Below are 16,524 nucleotides of genomic sequence, written 5' to 3'. Positions count from 1 at the left end.
GCACCACAAGGAGTCCTCCTTGTTGAAATGTTGTTTACTGGTAAGAACAGCATCTTCTGAAACCACACAGTCTTAGTCTGAATCCATATTCTGCCACATTGAGATACTGGTAAGCAATTTAATCTCAGTTTCAGTTTATTCATCTGTACAATGGGGATAATAACAGAACTTATATCATAAAGCTATTGCAAGGACCGAATGGAATACTCCATGAAGTGCTCAGTCCAATAAATGGCATCTAGCAAGTCTCTGTAAGCATTAGTTAATATTAGTCCCTTTCCACTCTGATTTCTCTGAAATCTCATTGACGGTGTAATTTTGTCTCATTTTTACATAAGAAGAGACTCCTTCATTGTCTACCAAATGCCTCTATCTGCCTACATCTATAATCGGATCCCCTAAACTTTCTTTTCATTAATAGTCTGCTCAAATTATAATGGCTTTCCAACTTGGTATTCCTCTGTGAAATCCTCTCCTCAAAAGAATGCTTTTTTCTCCTCTACATGGTCATCTTATCTGCCCATTAAATTCCAACTACTTGATGATGAAGTATTTTTTGAATGTTCCAGCCAAATAGGATTTCTATCAAATGTAAAATCTGACAAAATAACTGCCCTCTTTATCAACATTATCCATATATTTTCTTGTCTATGTCACAATTTCTGTTTTTTTTTTTTAATATACAATTTAATGCTTCTGAGCGTCTTCTGTTTTCAAAGCATTAGCTTTGGGACTATAGGAACAAAATAGTAAGAAGTGATCTCTGCTTTGACTGTTCTTGCAACTAACAGGGTAAGAATATTAATCAAACCTCTACTCTATCATGTACAAGTACTTTCTTTATATCTCCACAACTGAATGTAAACTTTCCTTCCTTTTAACCTGCACAACAATTTATTTATTCTTTTCTTTGACTTTGGAAGTAAGTCTTTAAAAAAAAGGTAAAATTTGGAGAAAAAAGTATAAATAGAATATTGCAAGTATATCATGAAGAGAGAATAAAATGTAAAGGCAAAAAAAAAGTCACTGCAGAGACAAATCTAGATTCAAATTCTGGATTTTGACACTGGTACTTAACTGTTTGATCCCATGCTGGTTTCCCACTCTTATCTAGGCCTCAGTTTAATCCTCTGTAAATGTGGATACAATGCCATCTTTGAAACACTGGGAGACTAAAATGAGAAATTTCCTATAAAGTACAAGATCAGTTAAGTTCTGTTCAGTCACGCAGTTGTGTCTGACTCTTTGTGATCCCATGGACTGCAGCACACCAGGCCTCCCTGTCCATCATCAACTCTCGGAGTTTACTCAAACTCATGTCCATTGAGTTGGTGATGCCATCCAACATCTCATCTTGCCCTTCTCCTCCCTCCTTCAATCTTCCCCAACATCAGGGTCTTTTCAAATGAGTCAGTTCTTTGCATCAGGTGGTCAAAGTATTGGAGTTTCAGCTTTAGCATCAGTCCTTCCAATGAATATTCAGGACTGATTTCCTCTAGTATGGACTGGTTGGATCTCCTTGCTGTCCAGGGGACTCTCAAGAGTCTTTTCCAACACCACAGTTCAAAAGCATCAATTCTTTGGCACTCAGCTTTCTTTATAGTCCAACTCTCAAATCCATGTATGACTACTGGAAAAACGATAGCTTTGAATATATGGACCTTTGTTGGGAAAGCAATGACTCTGCGTTTTAATATGCTGTCTAGGTTGGTCATAACTTTTCTTCCAAGGAGCAACTGTCTTTTAATTTCATGGCTATAGTCACATATGCAGTGTTTTTGGAGCCCCACAAAATAAAGTCTGTCTGTGTTTCCACTGTTTCCCCATCTATTTCCCATGAAGTGAGGGGACCAGATGCCATGATCTTATTTTTCTGAATGTTGAGTTTTAAGCCAATTTTTTCCCTCTCCTCTTTCACATTCATCAAGAGGCTTTTAGTTCTTCTTCACTTTCTGCCATAAGGGTGGTGTCATCTGCATATCTGAGGTTATTGATATTTCTCCCAGCAATCTTGATTCCAGTTTGTGCTTCTTCCAGCCCAGCGTTTCTCATGATGTACTCTGCATATAAGCTAAAAAAGCAGGGTGACAATATACAGCCTTGATGTACTCCTTTTCCTAATTGGAACCAGTCTGTTGTTCCATGTCCATTTCCAACCGTTGCTTCCTGACCTGCATACAGATTTCTCAAGAGGCAGGTCAGATGGTCGGGTATTTCCATCTCTTTCAGAATTTTCCACAGTTTGTTGTGATCCACACAGTCAAAGGCTTTGGCATAGTCAATAAAGCAGAAATAGATGTTTTTCTGGAACTCTCTTGCTTTTTTGATGATCCAGTGAATGTTGGCAATTTGATCTCTGGTTCCTCTGCCTTTTTGAAATCCACCTTGAACATCAGGAAGTTCACAGTTCACATACTGTTGAAGCCTGGCTTGGAGAATTTTGAGCATTACTTTACTAGCATGTGAGATGAGTGCAGTTGTGCGGTGGTTTGAGCATTCTTTGGCATCGCCTTTCTTTGGAATTGGAATGAAAAACTGGCCTTTTCCAGTCTTGTGGCCACTGCTGAGTTTTCCAAATTTGCTGGCATATTGAGTGCAGCACTTTCACAGCATCATGTTTTAGGATTTGAAATAGCTCAACTGGAATTCCATCACCTCCACTAGCTTTATTCAGTGATACTTCCAAAGGCCCACTGACTTCTCATTCCGGGATGTGTGGCTCTAGCTGAGTGATCACACCATTGTGATTACAAAGTACAAGGTAGATGCTCAAAAAATTATTTTCTATAATAATATTTAAAAAAAACTTTAGTTTGCATATGTAATCTAAGAAAGAAGGGGTCAACAAGCCATGTGTGAAAGAAATTAAAAATGAGAATAGAAGTAATATGTAGGTGACAGATCAAGTGGAAAGGAGGCTGGGCATTTAAAAGTGAAGGCCAGTTTACAGTGGTAGATTGTCTAAGGAACTTTCACGAATAGGGACGTCTAATACTTAATTACATGCTATTTGCTGAAGCATGACAATGTATAATACTCTTCCTTAACCTTAATCTCCAGATTCTTAAGTATGATCTCCTAACCAAAGTGACTCTCTTTCTCATTTGGGTGAACACCTAGGAAGAAAAGAAAAGCAAAATCCATATGAGGAAAGACACTAGAAAGTTCAAGAAAAGTTGAAAATCAGAACAAAAGGTAGACAGAAAAAAAGTATAAATCCTTGAAATATCATGGTGGAATATGAAATTGGGACATGAAATCTGTAATTAAAGCTATTTATTTTGTAAGACCACAATGAGCTATCACCTCACACCTGTCAGAATGACAATCATCAAAATGAACACAAATAACAAATGCTGGCAAGGATATGAAGAAAAGGGAACCCTTTTACTCTGTTGGTAGGAATGTAAATTGTGGAAATCTGTATTGAGGTTTCTCAAAAAACTAAAAACAAAATTACCGTATGTTCCAGCAATTCCACTCTTGGAAAATCTCCCAAGCCCACATTTATAAAGACACATGCACACCGATGTTCATAGAGCATTGTTTACAATAGCAAGATATGGAAGCAACCTGAGTGTCCATCAATAGATGAGTGGACAATGAAAATGCAGTGTACACACACACACACACACACACACTACTCTGCCATAAAAAGAGTAGAATTTTGCCATCTGCAGCAACATGGATGTACTTGGAGGTCATTATGCTAAGGAAATAAGTCAGACAAAGACAAATATCCTATGGTATGACTTGTATGTAGAATCTAAAAAGCACACTGAGCCAGTGAATAAAACAAAAAAGAAGCAGACACAGACATAGAGAATAAACTCGCGATTACCAGTGGGCCCAGGAAGGTAGAGAGTATCAGTAGGTGTAGTATAGGTATGGGCTTCCCAGTGTTGCTAGGAAGAACCCACCTGTCAACGCAGGAGACATAAGAGATGCAGGTTGCATCCCTGGGTGGGGAAGATCCCCTGGAGAAGGAAATGGCAACCCACTCCAGTATTCTTGCCTGGAGAATCCCATGGACCTAGGAGCCCAGTGGGCTACAGTCCATGGGGTTGCAAAGAGTTGGACATGACTGAAAGTGACTTGGTACTTTAGTACACTTAGCACAGGTATAATACAGTAAGAAATACAAACTATTAGGTATAAGATAAGCTATAAGGATATATTGCACAACATGAGAAAAATAGTCAGTATTTTATAATAATTGTAAATGGAGTATAATCTTTAAAAGTTGTAAATCACTATATTGTACACCTGTAACATACAGTATTGTATAGAAACTATACTTCAATTTAAAAAAAGAAAAAAAAAAGGACAGGGAGTCTAATTTGACTGAAAAAGGTTGGGACAAGCAAGCATGAGAAAAAGAGTAGCCAGATGGAGCTAAGATAGAAGTGACACCAATCGGAGGACTGAAATATAAGACAGGAGAAGTAACTAAAGTCTTTTTTTTTTTTTAATCAGAATGGTAAATGTTTTGAATAGATGTGATAGAGAATCCCTGGGGAAGGGACCAATTTGGAATTATTACAATAACTGACAGAAAACTTAACAAAGGTCAAGCTTGTGCATAAAGGGATCAATGAAGATGTGTGTAAGGGGATAAATACAAGCTGCAGTACAGAAGCAAAATTTCCAATTTCTAGCAAATTATGGAACATGGAATAGCAATGTTTATTATCAGAAGTTAGACTAGGAAATCAAGATTAGATGCCTGGAATGTTGGCATGTACACTAATAAAAAACAAGAATAGGAGAAGGGAGTACTGGATTGAAGATCCGTTTCTGACACTGTCATATCCAGATTTGTTTTCTCTCACCAAACTGTGAGGCTGTTCAGTACAAGGACTGGCCAAATACTCCACATAAATGTTTCTTAATGATAGTCATCTATCGTGGGTACTATCCATGGTCTCTTTTCCTTAGAAATAGAACCCATAATTTTTAGTTGGGCACACGGTTGCTTAGAATAAACTTTACATTTTCCAGTCTCTACTACAACTAGATAAGGCCTTGGAACTACAAAATAGGCCAAATGGATGTGGAAGAATCCTTAATGAAATAGGACATGTATTTTTAATTGAGTGAAAGTCAGTTATCCACTCAAGACTGAGACATGGATACCAAAATGGTGATGAACAAAAAAGAGACAGCTTGGATCCCTGACAATTTGGTGAAGTCCCCCTGCCAGTCATGGAGTACTTACTTCCAGATAGCCTTTAAATGAAAGAGAAAGAAACCCCTATTTGAATTCTGCTATTGTTGAGTTTTTTTTAAAACAATTTGTAGCCACATCTAATTTTCTCTAATACAGCTACCTTGATCATGTTTGCTGTTTTCTTCAATTCAATTTTTTCAAAGGTTTATGTAAGTCTTTATTCTTTCCTAACATTTAGAAATATTCTGGAATGCTGACCAGGCATTCTTTACATTTGACTGAAAATTTTTTAATCTGATAAGTGACATGGTAAAAACATCCTTATAAATACAACATTACTTACCACAGAGTCTTATTGGAATATCAGATGTATGACTGATATGTTCACTAACCAAAGAGACCAACCAAAATTCTCTTGTGAACAGTACTTACAGTGGTCGAGTCTTAGGCCAAGACCATTTATCAAAGTACAAGTTGGACTAAACCTGCAGAGATTATAGCCACGGTCAGGGGAGAAAAGTGGTTTCTCTTCCATCTAGATCAGACAAGCCATTGTGGGCACAAGGAATTTTAGAAGAGAATGACATCCATTTGCTTTTAATTATTTTCATAAAGTTAAATATTTTTTTAGTCTTTTTTGGTAGTTTACACTTCCCTACTTTCACCTTGAAATGCTTATTTTGGGCTGAGAACACTAAGCCTGAAATTAATTACTTTCTTTTAACTGATTTTTGTTGGGTAGAAGATGTTGTCCTAAAACATAAAAGGAATAATTGTAGAACTAGAAGTACTTTAAAAATCATTCATTCTAAGCCATATGTTTTACAGGCGGATGATCCAAAGAGACTCATGAACATAACTAAATCTTTCTCAGCGTAACTGTCTTTTCATTCAGTGATTCATTCATTCATGTGTTAATCCATTCAATGACTATTTAATTGTTAGGCATAAAGGGATTGAGGAGAGGAAACTGTAACAGAGAATACGGTCCTGGGCTGTATATATTTTCAGTTTAGTGGGGATAGAAATAAATTATCCAGATAATTAAAACTCAATATAAATCAAGATGTTGCAATCATTGCTACAGATAAAGAACAATAGGAGACGGAGGGACAGGAAAGGTAATTAGCAGAGACTTTATGAGGAAAGTCGCACTTTGCTGTTCCTGAGAAGATATGAACAAGTGAGGATAGAATGGACATTTCAGACAAAAGGGTGACTTTCTTTTTAACTTGTACAGCTGATTTCTGTACAAAGACTTTTTCTTAAATTATTTTTAACATACATTTGGGTGGGAGAGTAAAATCAACTCATCCCAAAGGAGTCAGAGATGAGAGAGGTAACTTTGTAAAGCTGGACATCCTAAGTTAATGCTGCATTAAAAAGTGATGCAAGGTATAAAGGAATTCCTGCGAAGTTCACCAACTAAAGGGTCCTGTTACCCTTCAGCATCTGGAGAAAACGAGTGTAGTATGGTTTAAAACCCAAGAGCTACTGTTCACAAATGTCATAAATTAAATGACTGAAAAAGATGTCAGTAATGAGTAAAACCAGGGTTTCAATTTACAAGTGAAAACCCAGACAAATGTGCAGTATCAAGGAAAATCATATTTCCTTTTCTTCTATATTGTAATGAATTAAGCAGGCTAGGATTCACATATCCAGTCAGAAAGTGTATAAAATGCAAATGATTTAGAGAAAAGTGATGGTGTCTGTATGACTTTTCACAAATAAATCTTATTTTTACTTCATAATGTATATGAAAAATAGCTTCCCTTTACCTCATACTTGTGATCAATTATGATTTTCAGTAAGAGAGATATCTAGGATTTCACAAGGCACTTCATCAATAAGTAGTTCTGATAACACAGGCATATTCAGAGAAGTCTGTTCATCACTTTTACAACAACTGTACATAGGCCTTTTGACTATACAAACTGTTTAACTCTTTTACACCCATATTCCTCTGCTGCTCCCCAATTCACAACATGCTTTATATTCTACCTAACAGGAAATTTGCATTTCAGCTTTAAAGTCTGCAGGTAACCTTTAGTCACTAACCTTGCTGTCTTCTGTCTCCTTAGCTTTTCCTTGGAGGGGTTTCTTCTCTTCAGATTCACAGTTTGATTTGAAGGTGAGCTGACAAGAAAGCATTGAGCTCTCTAATTCAGTTAGTTCCAGAGGTCTCGAAGAAGAGCGCTGTGGCCCCGTGGTGCCAAGACTTGGTATCAGAAGAGCAGTGTGAACAGGCTTTGACCCAACAGCTGGCTGCCTTAGTTTTGAGGCAACCCCAAGTACAGGCATGGCTTCTATAAAAGTATCTTCTTGCTGCCAAAGAAAATGCTTCTAACCTCAGTCTGGTAGACTCCAACTTTAGTATTTCCAGAACAAATACTTTAAACAAAACTAGCAGTCATCGTGATTTAAAACAAAACAAAACAAAACAAAAACTAATAATATAACTTGCAGGAAGAGGCAAAACTCCCCTTCATCTTCAGTTAAGTTTCTTTCTTGCTGGCTTGAATTCTCATGTTTTCATTCTCTCATATATTCATTCTCTCTCCTCTGTTCAGTGCGTCACTGCCCATGTAATATTAAATACTCCTTTGGGGAGGAAACTTTTCTTGAAGGTAACTGCTAGAGAGCTCTTTCTCTAGGATTAAAGAGCTCCTAGATTTTCTCTTTCTTCTCACTAGAGCAGTCTGAGTCTGAGCATTGCGAGTGAAAAAGAACAAAAGCAAAACCCTTCAGTCCAACTGTCAAAGCAGCCAAGAGATCACAATAGTAGAAGGACAGGCATTCTTCCTGACTTCAGAAATAATCAGCCTATATTCTCTTTTTAAAGAAAATTGTATTTCCCCCAGCTTTAAAAAAAAAAAAAAGAAAAAAAAAGAATGGACCCGATTAATGGCCAAAACAAACAGCTGTTGGAAGAACTTTTAGCCCGGAAACAATCTCAGCAATGAAGCTGTTTGTCTGATTTCCAGCTATTTTTCACTACTGACAGCCATGAACCATGGTGTTCATTCTGTTTCATCCCATGAAATCAGGTTAAATTCATGCAATTGCAGCAAAAACTGCTAAATCACTCAGCAGATCATGACTGCCTAGGTTATGAAAACATAGTAAATACAAAGAGCAAGACACCAGATATACAGTAATCATTTTAAAATTTAATAATGGTGATACTAATAATATTTAGAGCTAATACATATGGGAAATATACTACATAGTGCTTACTAGGCAAGCACTTCACACATTATCACACTTAACCAATGGGATAACTCAAGAATAGGCGCGTGTATTTTCTCCACTTCTGAGAAAGGCTAACTCAGATTCATTTAAGTAATTTGATGAAAACCATGCAGTTAAAAAGTGAAAGAGCCTATACTATTTAAAGAGTAACTTTAAAAACTGAGAAACAATTTAAAATAAAACTATTATTCAAGCTCATTAAATCTAACTTAAAATTCTAAACTTCTAAAAAGTGTCCACTGATGTTTTAAACGGCTATGAAAAATAATGCTTCTATCCATAAAATGATTTTAATTATCAGATCAAGTTTCATTTCTGGTAAAAGCAGACCAGGATCTGTAATAAAAGCAAGGGGTATGTTTTTAAGAAAGCATCTGATGTAGCATACTGTCTTTAAAGTAGTTGGATTTATTTTTTTTATTTGTATAATACCTTTATTGATATATAATTCACATGTTATACAATTCATTCATTTAAAATGTAAATTCAGTAACTTTAGTCTGTTCATAGAGGTATGAAACTATTACCACAATCGATTTTAGAACATTTTCAAGATTTAGATAATGGGTCCCCAGAGAAATTCCCCCACTATTTAGCAAATCCATACTTATATGATGGTCTTGAGATTTCAATAGAAAATGTATACCTAATAACAGGAATTTATTTGATTGTATATCCCTTATGTTGAAGAATTCTGTAAGACATTCACAGATTTTGTTTTAAAAATTTATTTATGTTATAATTATCAACTATATTAAGATTTAGTAATATTCTAAGTAAAGGTCCATAGAAAAATGAATGAACATTTAGTATTCTTTCAAGAACTGGTGGCAAATATGAGAATCATAATCAGTATTGTAGAAAATATCTCTCTATAGTGAAGGAATGATTTTATTTGTCTCCTGTTTCCAAGTCTAAAATTATTATGTACTTTTAATCCAATTTAAACTTGAATTTAATCCAAGAACTAAAGTACTTTTTTTTGTTGTTCTTTTGATATAAGTATAGAAGAAATTCACATACAAGTTAGAAACCTTGCAAACTTAAAAAGCATCCCAAGTGGGCTTTACACAATGGGATAATAAGAAACAAAGATAACACTAGTAGTCATAAAGAAATAGTTACTTTACTCTACATTTCTAGTGCAAGTCCATTACTGTACATTTATAGACCATTGAACACACTGTCTCTTCCAGAGACTATGAGAAGATACTGCAAACCAGGAGATGTTCAAGTTCCTAAATCAGGTTTTAAATTCTGTGAGAAGATACATGCACCCTGCAATCCTCGCATTGCAGACAAAATGGCATACCTAAAATAATAGTACTGGGAGGGGGAATCAGGTTCTGGGAAGGCCATTCAAAACATCAGCGACTTTGGGAGCAGATCACTAATAAAAAATAATACCAGTACTCCTCCGGAAGATAATTAGGACCACCCAGGCAAGCAGTCAAGCTCAGAGTTAAAAAAAACAAACAAATAACATATTGAACAGAAGCACTGGAGACATTTTAATTAGAATTGGTAGGAAAAAAATCTAGTTGAAAGGCAAACTTTTGAGTCAAAGGTTTGCCACTGAAATGGGCATATGGGGCAGTACAATTGGCAAATATTTAAAAGTCACACAAGACAGGAGGCCCTGAATAAGGGACTTACTCTTTAAACTGTCTTAAAATTGAGCCAAAAGGGCACCTGTTGAGTGGACAGTATTAAAGCTGAGGCTATCTTTTCCTACCCAAGGCTATAATTCTACCTTGTCTTATCCCTCGATCTAGAATGTATGACATATAAAGCTACATTATATCAACATAATTCTGTTTACCAACTGTAAGTAAGCTAATTGGTATTTCAGAAATGTGCTGGAGGAGAACACACTCTATTTCCTGATACAAGCAAATTGAAAACCAATGTTCACATGCAAAAGGTTATCTTTCATTTTGAAGTATCTTTTGCTTATTACACAGTATCATTTCACTAGGACAGAAATATAGAATTGACGATAGTCACTGCTGATAGCCTAGGAAATTACATCAACCACTAAGTACAATAAAAACAAGCTAACTTATTATAGAGAATTTACTGTGTGCCAGGTACTGTCATCCATTTCATCCTAAAAAGAACATTACCTTTGAATAGGAGACAAAGGTGCTGAGAAGTAATGAACTTAAAGTCAGAGAAAATGGGGTTTCTCAAACTGGATTCGACAAACTACCACCAGGAGTGCTCGCTAAAAATACAGATTCTCAAATTCGTCCCAAATCTACTAAATAAGAATCATGAGGGAGAAGTTCATGAATTGAATTTAATAAATTGATTCTCTTATCTTTCATTTTATTTATTTTTTATTTTTTTAAATCTTATTTAACTTTAGAATATTGTATTGGTTTTGCCATATATCAAAATGAATCCGCCACAGGTATACATGTGTTCCCCATCCTGAACCCTCCTCCCTCCTCCCTCCCCATACCATCCCTCTGAGTCGTCCCAGTGCACCAGCCCCAAGCATCCAGTATCGTGCATCAAACCTGGACTGGCAACTCGTTTCTTACATGATATTTTACATGTTTCAATGCCATTCTCCCAAATCATCCCACCCTCTCCCTCTCCAACAGAGTCCAAAAGACTGTTCTATATATCAGTGTCTCTTTTGCTGTCTCATATACAGGGTTATTGTTACCATCTCTCTAAATTCCATATATATGCATTAGTATACTGTATTGGTGTTTTTCTTTCTGGCTTACTTCACTCTGTATAATAGCCTCCAATTTCATCCACCTCATTAGAACTGGTTCAAATGTATTCTTTTTAATGGCTGAGTAATACTCCATTGTGTATATGTACCACGGCTTTCTTATCCATTCATCTGTTGATGGACATCTAGGTTGCTTCCATGTCCTGGCTATTATAAACAGTGCTGTGATGAACATTGGGGTACACGTGTCTCTTTCAATTCTGGTTTCCTCAGTGTGTATGCCCAGCAGTGGGATTGCTGGATCATAAGGCAGTTCTATTTCCAGTTTTTTAAGGAATCTCCACACTGTTCTCCATAGAGGCTGCACTAGTTTGCATTCCCACCATTTTATTTGATTTGTAGCTTGACAGTTCAGGGATGGACTTTATTATTATTTTTTTTACTTTTTTTTTTACTTCTATTTTTAAACTTTACATAATTGTATTAGTTTTAAAAGGCTTGATTGCCTGTAGTCAAATTTTGCTTCTTCACTTACTAGCTGTACGAATCTGGCAGTTGCTATGACTCAGTTTCATCTTCTATAAAATGGGGGAAAAATCTGTAGTTCTTCTACAAGTTACTTGTGAGAATTTTAAAAATGAGATAAACTAAGTCATTTTTCTTATAAATCTGAGGGAAAGCAGCATACATTAAAATAGCACATTATTACATTATTCTAAGCCGTCAATTCCTTTTAAAGAAAAACAAAAATGAATAAAAATGCATTTTATGTTTATCCACATAATTTTATTTCCTGTGGTATGTATTCCTTTGTGTAGATGCAAATTTCCATCTGGTATCATTTTCCTTCTCCCTGAACAACCTCAATAACACTGATTTTACTACAGGTTTGCTGGTTATTAACTGTCTCAGCTTGTTTGTCTGTAAAAGGATTTACTTCACATCCGTTTTTAAAAGACATTTTTTTCTGAGTACAGAATTCTGAGTTAATTATTTTCCTTCTTTGATACTTTAAAGATGCCACTCTATAGTTCTTCATTTGCATAGTTCCTAAGGAGAAGTCTGTTGTAATTCTGATCTTTGTTCCTCCCTTATCCAGCTTTTGTTATGATTTGCTCATTTTACTCATTTTTAACAATGTGATTGTGTTATGTTTCTTCTGTGTTCTTTAGTATTTAGAGTTCTTCCAAAGCTGGAAAGTTTAGAATAGTTATTTCTAACTAAAAATATTTGTTGCCTCCCTCTTTCCTGCTGGGGCTCCAGGTACACACATGTTGGGCCATTGGCTTTTGTACCACAGATTACTAATGCTCTCATTATTCTTCAGGTCTTTTTGTTGTTCAGTCACTCAGTCATGCCCAACTCTTTGCAACTCTATGGACTGCAGCATACCAGGCTTCCCTGTCCTTCACCAACTCCTGGAGCTTGCTCACTCATGTCCATTGAGTCGGTGATTCCATCCAACCATCTCATCCTCTGTCACCCCCTTCTCCTGCCTTCGATCCTTCCCAGCATCAGGGTCTTATCCAATGAGTCATCTCTGCACTGGGTGGCCAAAGTACTGGAGCTTCAGCTTCAGCATCAGTTCTTCCAGTGAATATTCAGGGTTGATTTCCTTTAGGATGGACTGGTTTGATCTCCTTACAGTCCAAGGGACTCTCAAGCGTCTTCTCCAACACCATAGTTCAAAGGCATTAGTGCTTCTGTGCTCATCCTTTTATATCCAGCTTTCACATCCATACATGACCACTGGAAAAACCATAGACTTGACTAGACGAACTTTTTTAGGCAAAGTAATGTTTCTGCTTTTTAATACGCTGTCTAGGTTGGCCATAGCTTTTCTTCCAAGGAGCAAATATTTTTTAATTTCTTGGCTACAGTCACCATCTGCAGTGATTTTGGAGCCCAATAAAATAAAGTTTCTCACTATTTTCATTGTTTCCCCATCTATTTGCCATGAAGTGATGGGACCGTATGCCATGATCTTAGTTTTCTGAATGTTGAGTTTTAAGCCAGCTTTTACACTCTCCTGTTTTACCTTAATCAAGATGGTCTTTAGCTCCTCTTCACTTTCTGCCATAAGGTCTTTTAACTGTGTGTGTTTTTTTTTTTTTTTACAATCAGTAAACTTCTATTGCTACATTGTCAAGTTCACCAACCCTTACTTCTATAATATTTAAATATTTTGCATCTAACACTTCTTTTCTCACCATATTGATGTTCTCTTCTACCTTCTGTGTTTATGAGGAATATTTATAATAGCTGTTTAATATTCTTACACATGAATTTCATCCTTTCTGTCATTTTGGATTATGTCCTTCTTACAATTTTTTTTTCCCTTCCTGGATATGACTCACTTATACTGCTTTTTACATGTCTGATAATTTTTTCCTGGATGGGAGATGTTTTGAATTATACATTATTGTCTGCTGGATTTCATGTCATGTATGAGTTTGTAATGGCACAATTAAGTTACTTTTGAGAACTTATCACAAGTTATTTTAAAAAAGGTACAGAGCAGCTTGTTGTCTAGAGCCAATTTAACACCACTTCTAAAGAAATACAGATACCTCATCTATTAAGTGGCCTCTCCACTCTAGCTGGGGAGATACCAAGAGTCCCTAGACTTACATGAGTTCTGTGGACTGTTTATCGAACTATGTTTCTGGACCTTTGCTTTTCTCCTTCTCGTACGAGTACAGTGCAGTCCTCTGCCAAACACTGGAGAAAACACCTCTGTACATTTCCAGTGTTCATTCTCATTTTCTCTCTCATTCATTTTCCCCTTCCTTTCTGGTATTCTTACAAAATTTAGACCTCTAGGTTGTCTGAACTTTGATTTCAGTCTCTACAACTCAGCACAACTGCTGGACTCTACTTGGGTTCTACAGACTCTCTCTGGAATTTGGACATTGCCTCCAGGAAGTAAGGTGGCACAATAATAGAACCAGTTTTTAACTACCCTTCTCCTGGGTATCACAGATTTATGCTGCCTTTTGTCCAAAGACTGAATAATGTCATTTTTTATAACTGTCCCATTTCTAGTTGTTTAAGACAGAAGATTAAGTCAGATCCCTATTAATCTGTAATGGTAAGAAGCAGAAATAGAGTCAGATCTTAATTTTTTTTTTCCTCCAATCCATCCTAAAAACCGCTGACTGTTACTAGTTTTTCACAATACACCTCAAAACCTTTTTTGGTTTGTAAGCCTCTTTCATTTAGCTGAGTACTTCCCTTAAAGCACAGAGAAGAAATAATTTGTACTGACAACTTGCAAACTGTTTGACTGATTGCGTTAGACTGTCTGCCAGATCTAATGAGAACATTTAAATAATAAAACTAACATAAGATACAATGAGCATGAAGTTACAACTAGTCTCCAAACTTGGCTTGAAACACTTAAAACACTGAGATCTGTTTTAGAATGTCTCTTTCCAAATCCCTGTTGGCACCATTTTTTTTTTGTTCTACTAATATCTGGGAAATATCTGATGTAGAAGGACGTATTAGCCATATAGTATATCTGAAGGGGCAGAAAGCCAAAATATGCCTTTATTGTGGCATTAGACAGGGAAAAAGAAGGTATACCAGCTGGCTCAAATATAAAGGCAGGTGATGAGTACAAAGGAGCCAATAATAAAACTTAATGAACATTGGGAAATGCACATGATACCCAGTAAAATGAGGAATAAGTCAAGAGAGTTGAAACTAATTATATTTGCTCTATGGCATATATTTAGCATCTTACAGGCTTCCTTACAATATACTACTGATATAGTCAATTGAGCAAATAAAATTCACCAAATTCAGAAGCCTCTTAACCACAAGGTATAATGAAAAGCAAATGTAGTAAGCTCTGAAATGGCACTGCATGTTGATACTCTCCCTTTCAGAATATCATCTTCCAGACTAAAAAACATACACATTCGGAGAAAGGACAGTTATTTTATTAAGACAAAAGTCTCTTTAACAGCTTTGCCAGTTAAATTTCAGTGCTCCAATAAGACAGCAGATCCTATTCACAAAGGACATTAGTAACTTCAATAATACACTTTAAAAGATTATTTCTATTGACATATAAGTACATAAACACACTGTGTTATGAAGGTAAAGAAAGGGAACTAAAACCCAGTCCTAACAGTTTGGTCCTGGAAAATGCAGCCAAATAATTTTAGGCATGCATGAGTACTAAGTTGCTTCAGTCATGTTCGTCTCTGCAATCCTATGGACTCCAACACATCAGACTCCTCTGATCGTAGGATTCTCCAGGCAAGAATACTGGAGTGAGTTGCTATGCCCTCTTCCAGGGCATCTTTCTGACCCAGAGACTGAACCCACGTCTATTACGTCTCCTGTACTGGCAGGTGGGTTCTTTACCACTAAAGCCACCTGGGAAGCCCAATTTTAGACATGACAATATATAAAGTCTATTTTTATAAAAGTATACAGTGGCTTGGAGAAAGAAATGGCACCCCACTCCACTGTTCTTGCCTGGAGAATCCCAGGGACAGCAGAGCCTGGTGGGCTGCCGTCTATGGGGTCACACAGAGTCGGACACGACTGAAGTGACTTAGTAGCATACAGTGGCTCAGACAGAAAGAATCTGCCCACAATGTGGGAGACCTGGGTTCGATCCCTAAGTCAGGAAGACCCCCAGAGAAGGGAATAGCTAATAGAGAATTTCATGGATAGAGGAGCCTGGCAGGCTACAGTCCATGGTGTAACAAAGGGTCAGACATGACTGAGCGCCTAACACACTTCTTTCACATAACCTTTTTTTTAGTACTGTCGCCACTTTTCATTATTTTCAACCATATGACATAAATAGGAGTTGTTTAAAATAAGAGATAAAGCAATAAAGCATAACTGTTTAAAACGTATCAATAAAATTGTTGTTTGCAAAGGTTGTACTCACTTCTCGTGAAGAATTTGTAGGAATATCACTTGAAATATTACACATTCTCACATACTGAGTACCCAATGGCATTATATTTAACCACTGTTCTTATATCTTTCAGAATATTGTTAACTATCCCCTGCTTGGTTTCAGATACATTGAGGGTCCATCAGAATTCTTTGAGTAATTCAGAAGAACTACTTTCATTTCAGAAAAATATTTTCTAAAGTTGTCTTCCTAACTTTATTTTTATCTTTTAACCCCAAAAGTGAGTTAAATTGTTGCCTGTGATCAGGAGGAGATATGTCCCTCAGGTTTAGCAAAGGGATTTCAGACATAACCAACTTTCATCTCCATTATAGGAGACCACCCAGAAAACCCACCCAAATCCATAGCTTCGCAAAGGTGGCCTTTATCAGATCATGTAACATTGTACTAGGAACCCTGGGGATATTTCAAAACAGCTGTTGGGGGGTTGGGGGAGGAGAGGAGAAATACTGAGAGATTTAG

The 16,524-nt window shown here is 36.5% G+C and overlaps 1 protein-coding gene across 6 annotated transcripts in view; it reads right to left on the bottom strand.

Moving 5' to 3' along the window:
* NAV3 (neuron navigator 3) overlaps positions 1-16,524 on the bottom strand; it is a 902,555-nt gene that overhangs the window by 371,806 nt on the left and 514,225 nt on the right. For 4 of the 6 annotated variants that reach the window (XR_015163426.1, XM_086398818.1, XM_086398819.1 and 1 more), the window contains exon 1: positions 7,232-8,721. The exons of 1 other annotated variant lie outside the window; for it this stretch is intronic. Coding sequence is in view for 4 of the 5 variants with exons in the window: in XM_086398818.1 (XP_086254944.1) it covers positions 7,232-7,474 (243 nt within the window). In the remaining variant the exon portion in view is untranslated. Of the gene's footprint in view, positions 1-7,231; positions 8,722-16,524 lie in introns of those variants that run through there. One more of the 6 variants, XM_086398821.1, reaches the window with a different exon arrangement.

The sequence above is a fragment of the Bos grunniens genome, chromosome 5 (assembly GCF_055505025.1).
Source record: "Bos grunniens cultivar Pamir isolate PY7600 chromosome 5, Bosgru_T2T1.0, whole genome shotgun sequence".
Lineage (NCBI taxonomy): Eukaryota > Metazoa > Chordata > Mammalia > Artiodactyla > Bovidae > Bos > Bos grunniens.
Note: the sequence above shows the minus strand (reverse complement) of the source record. Positions and strands in the feature narration are given on the sequence as shown.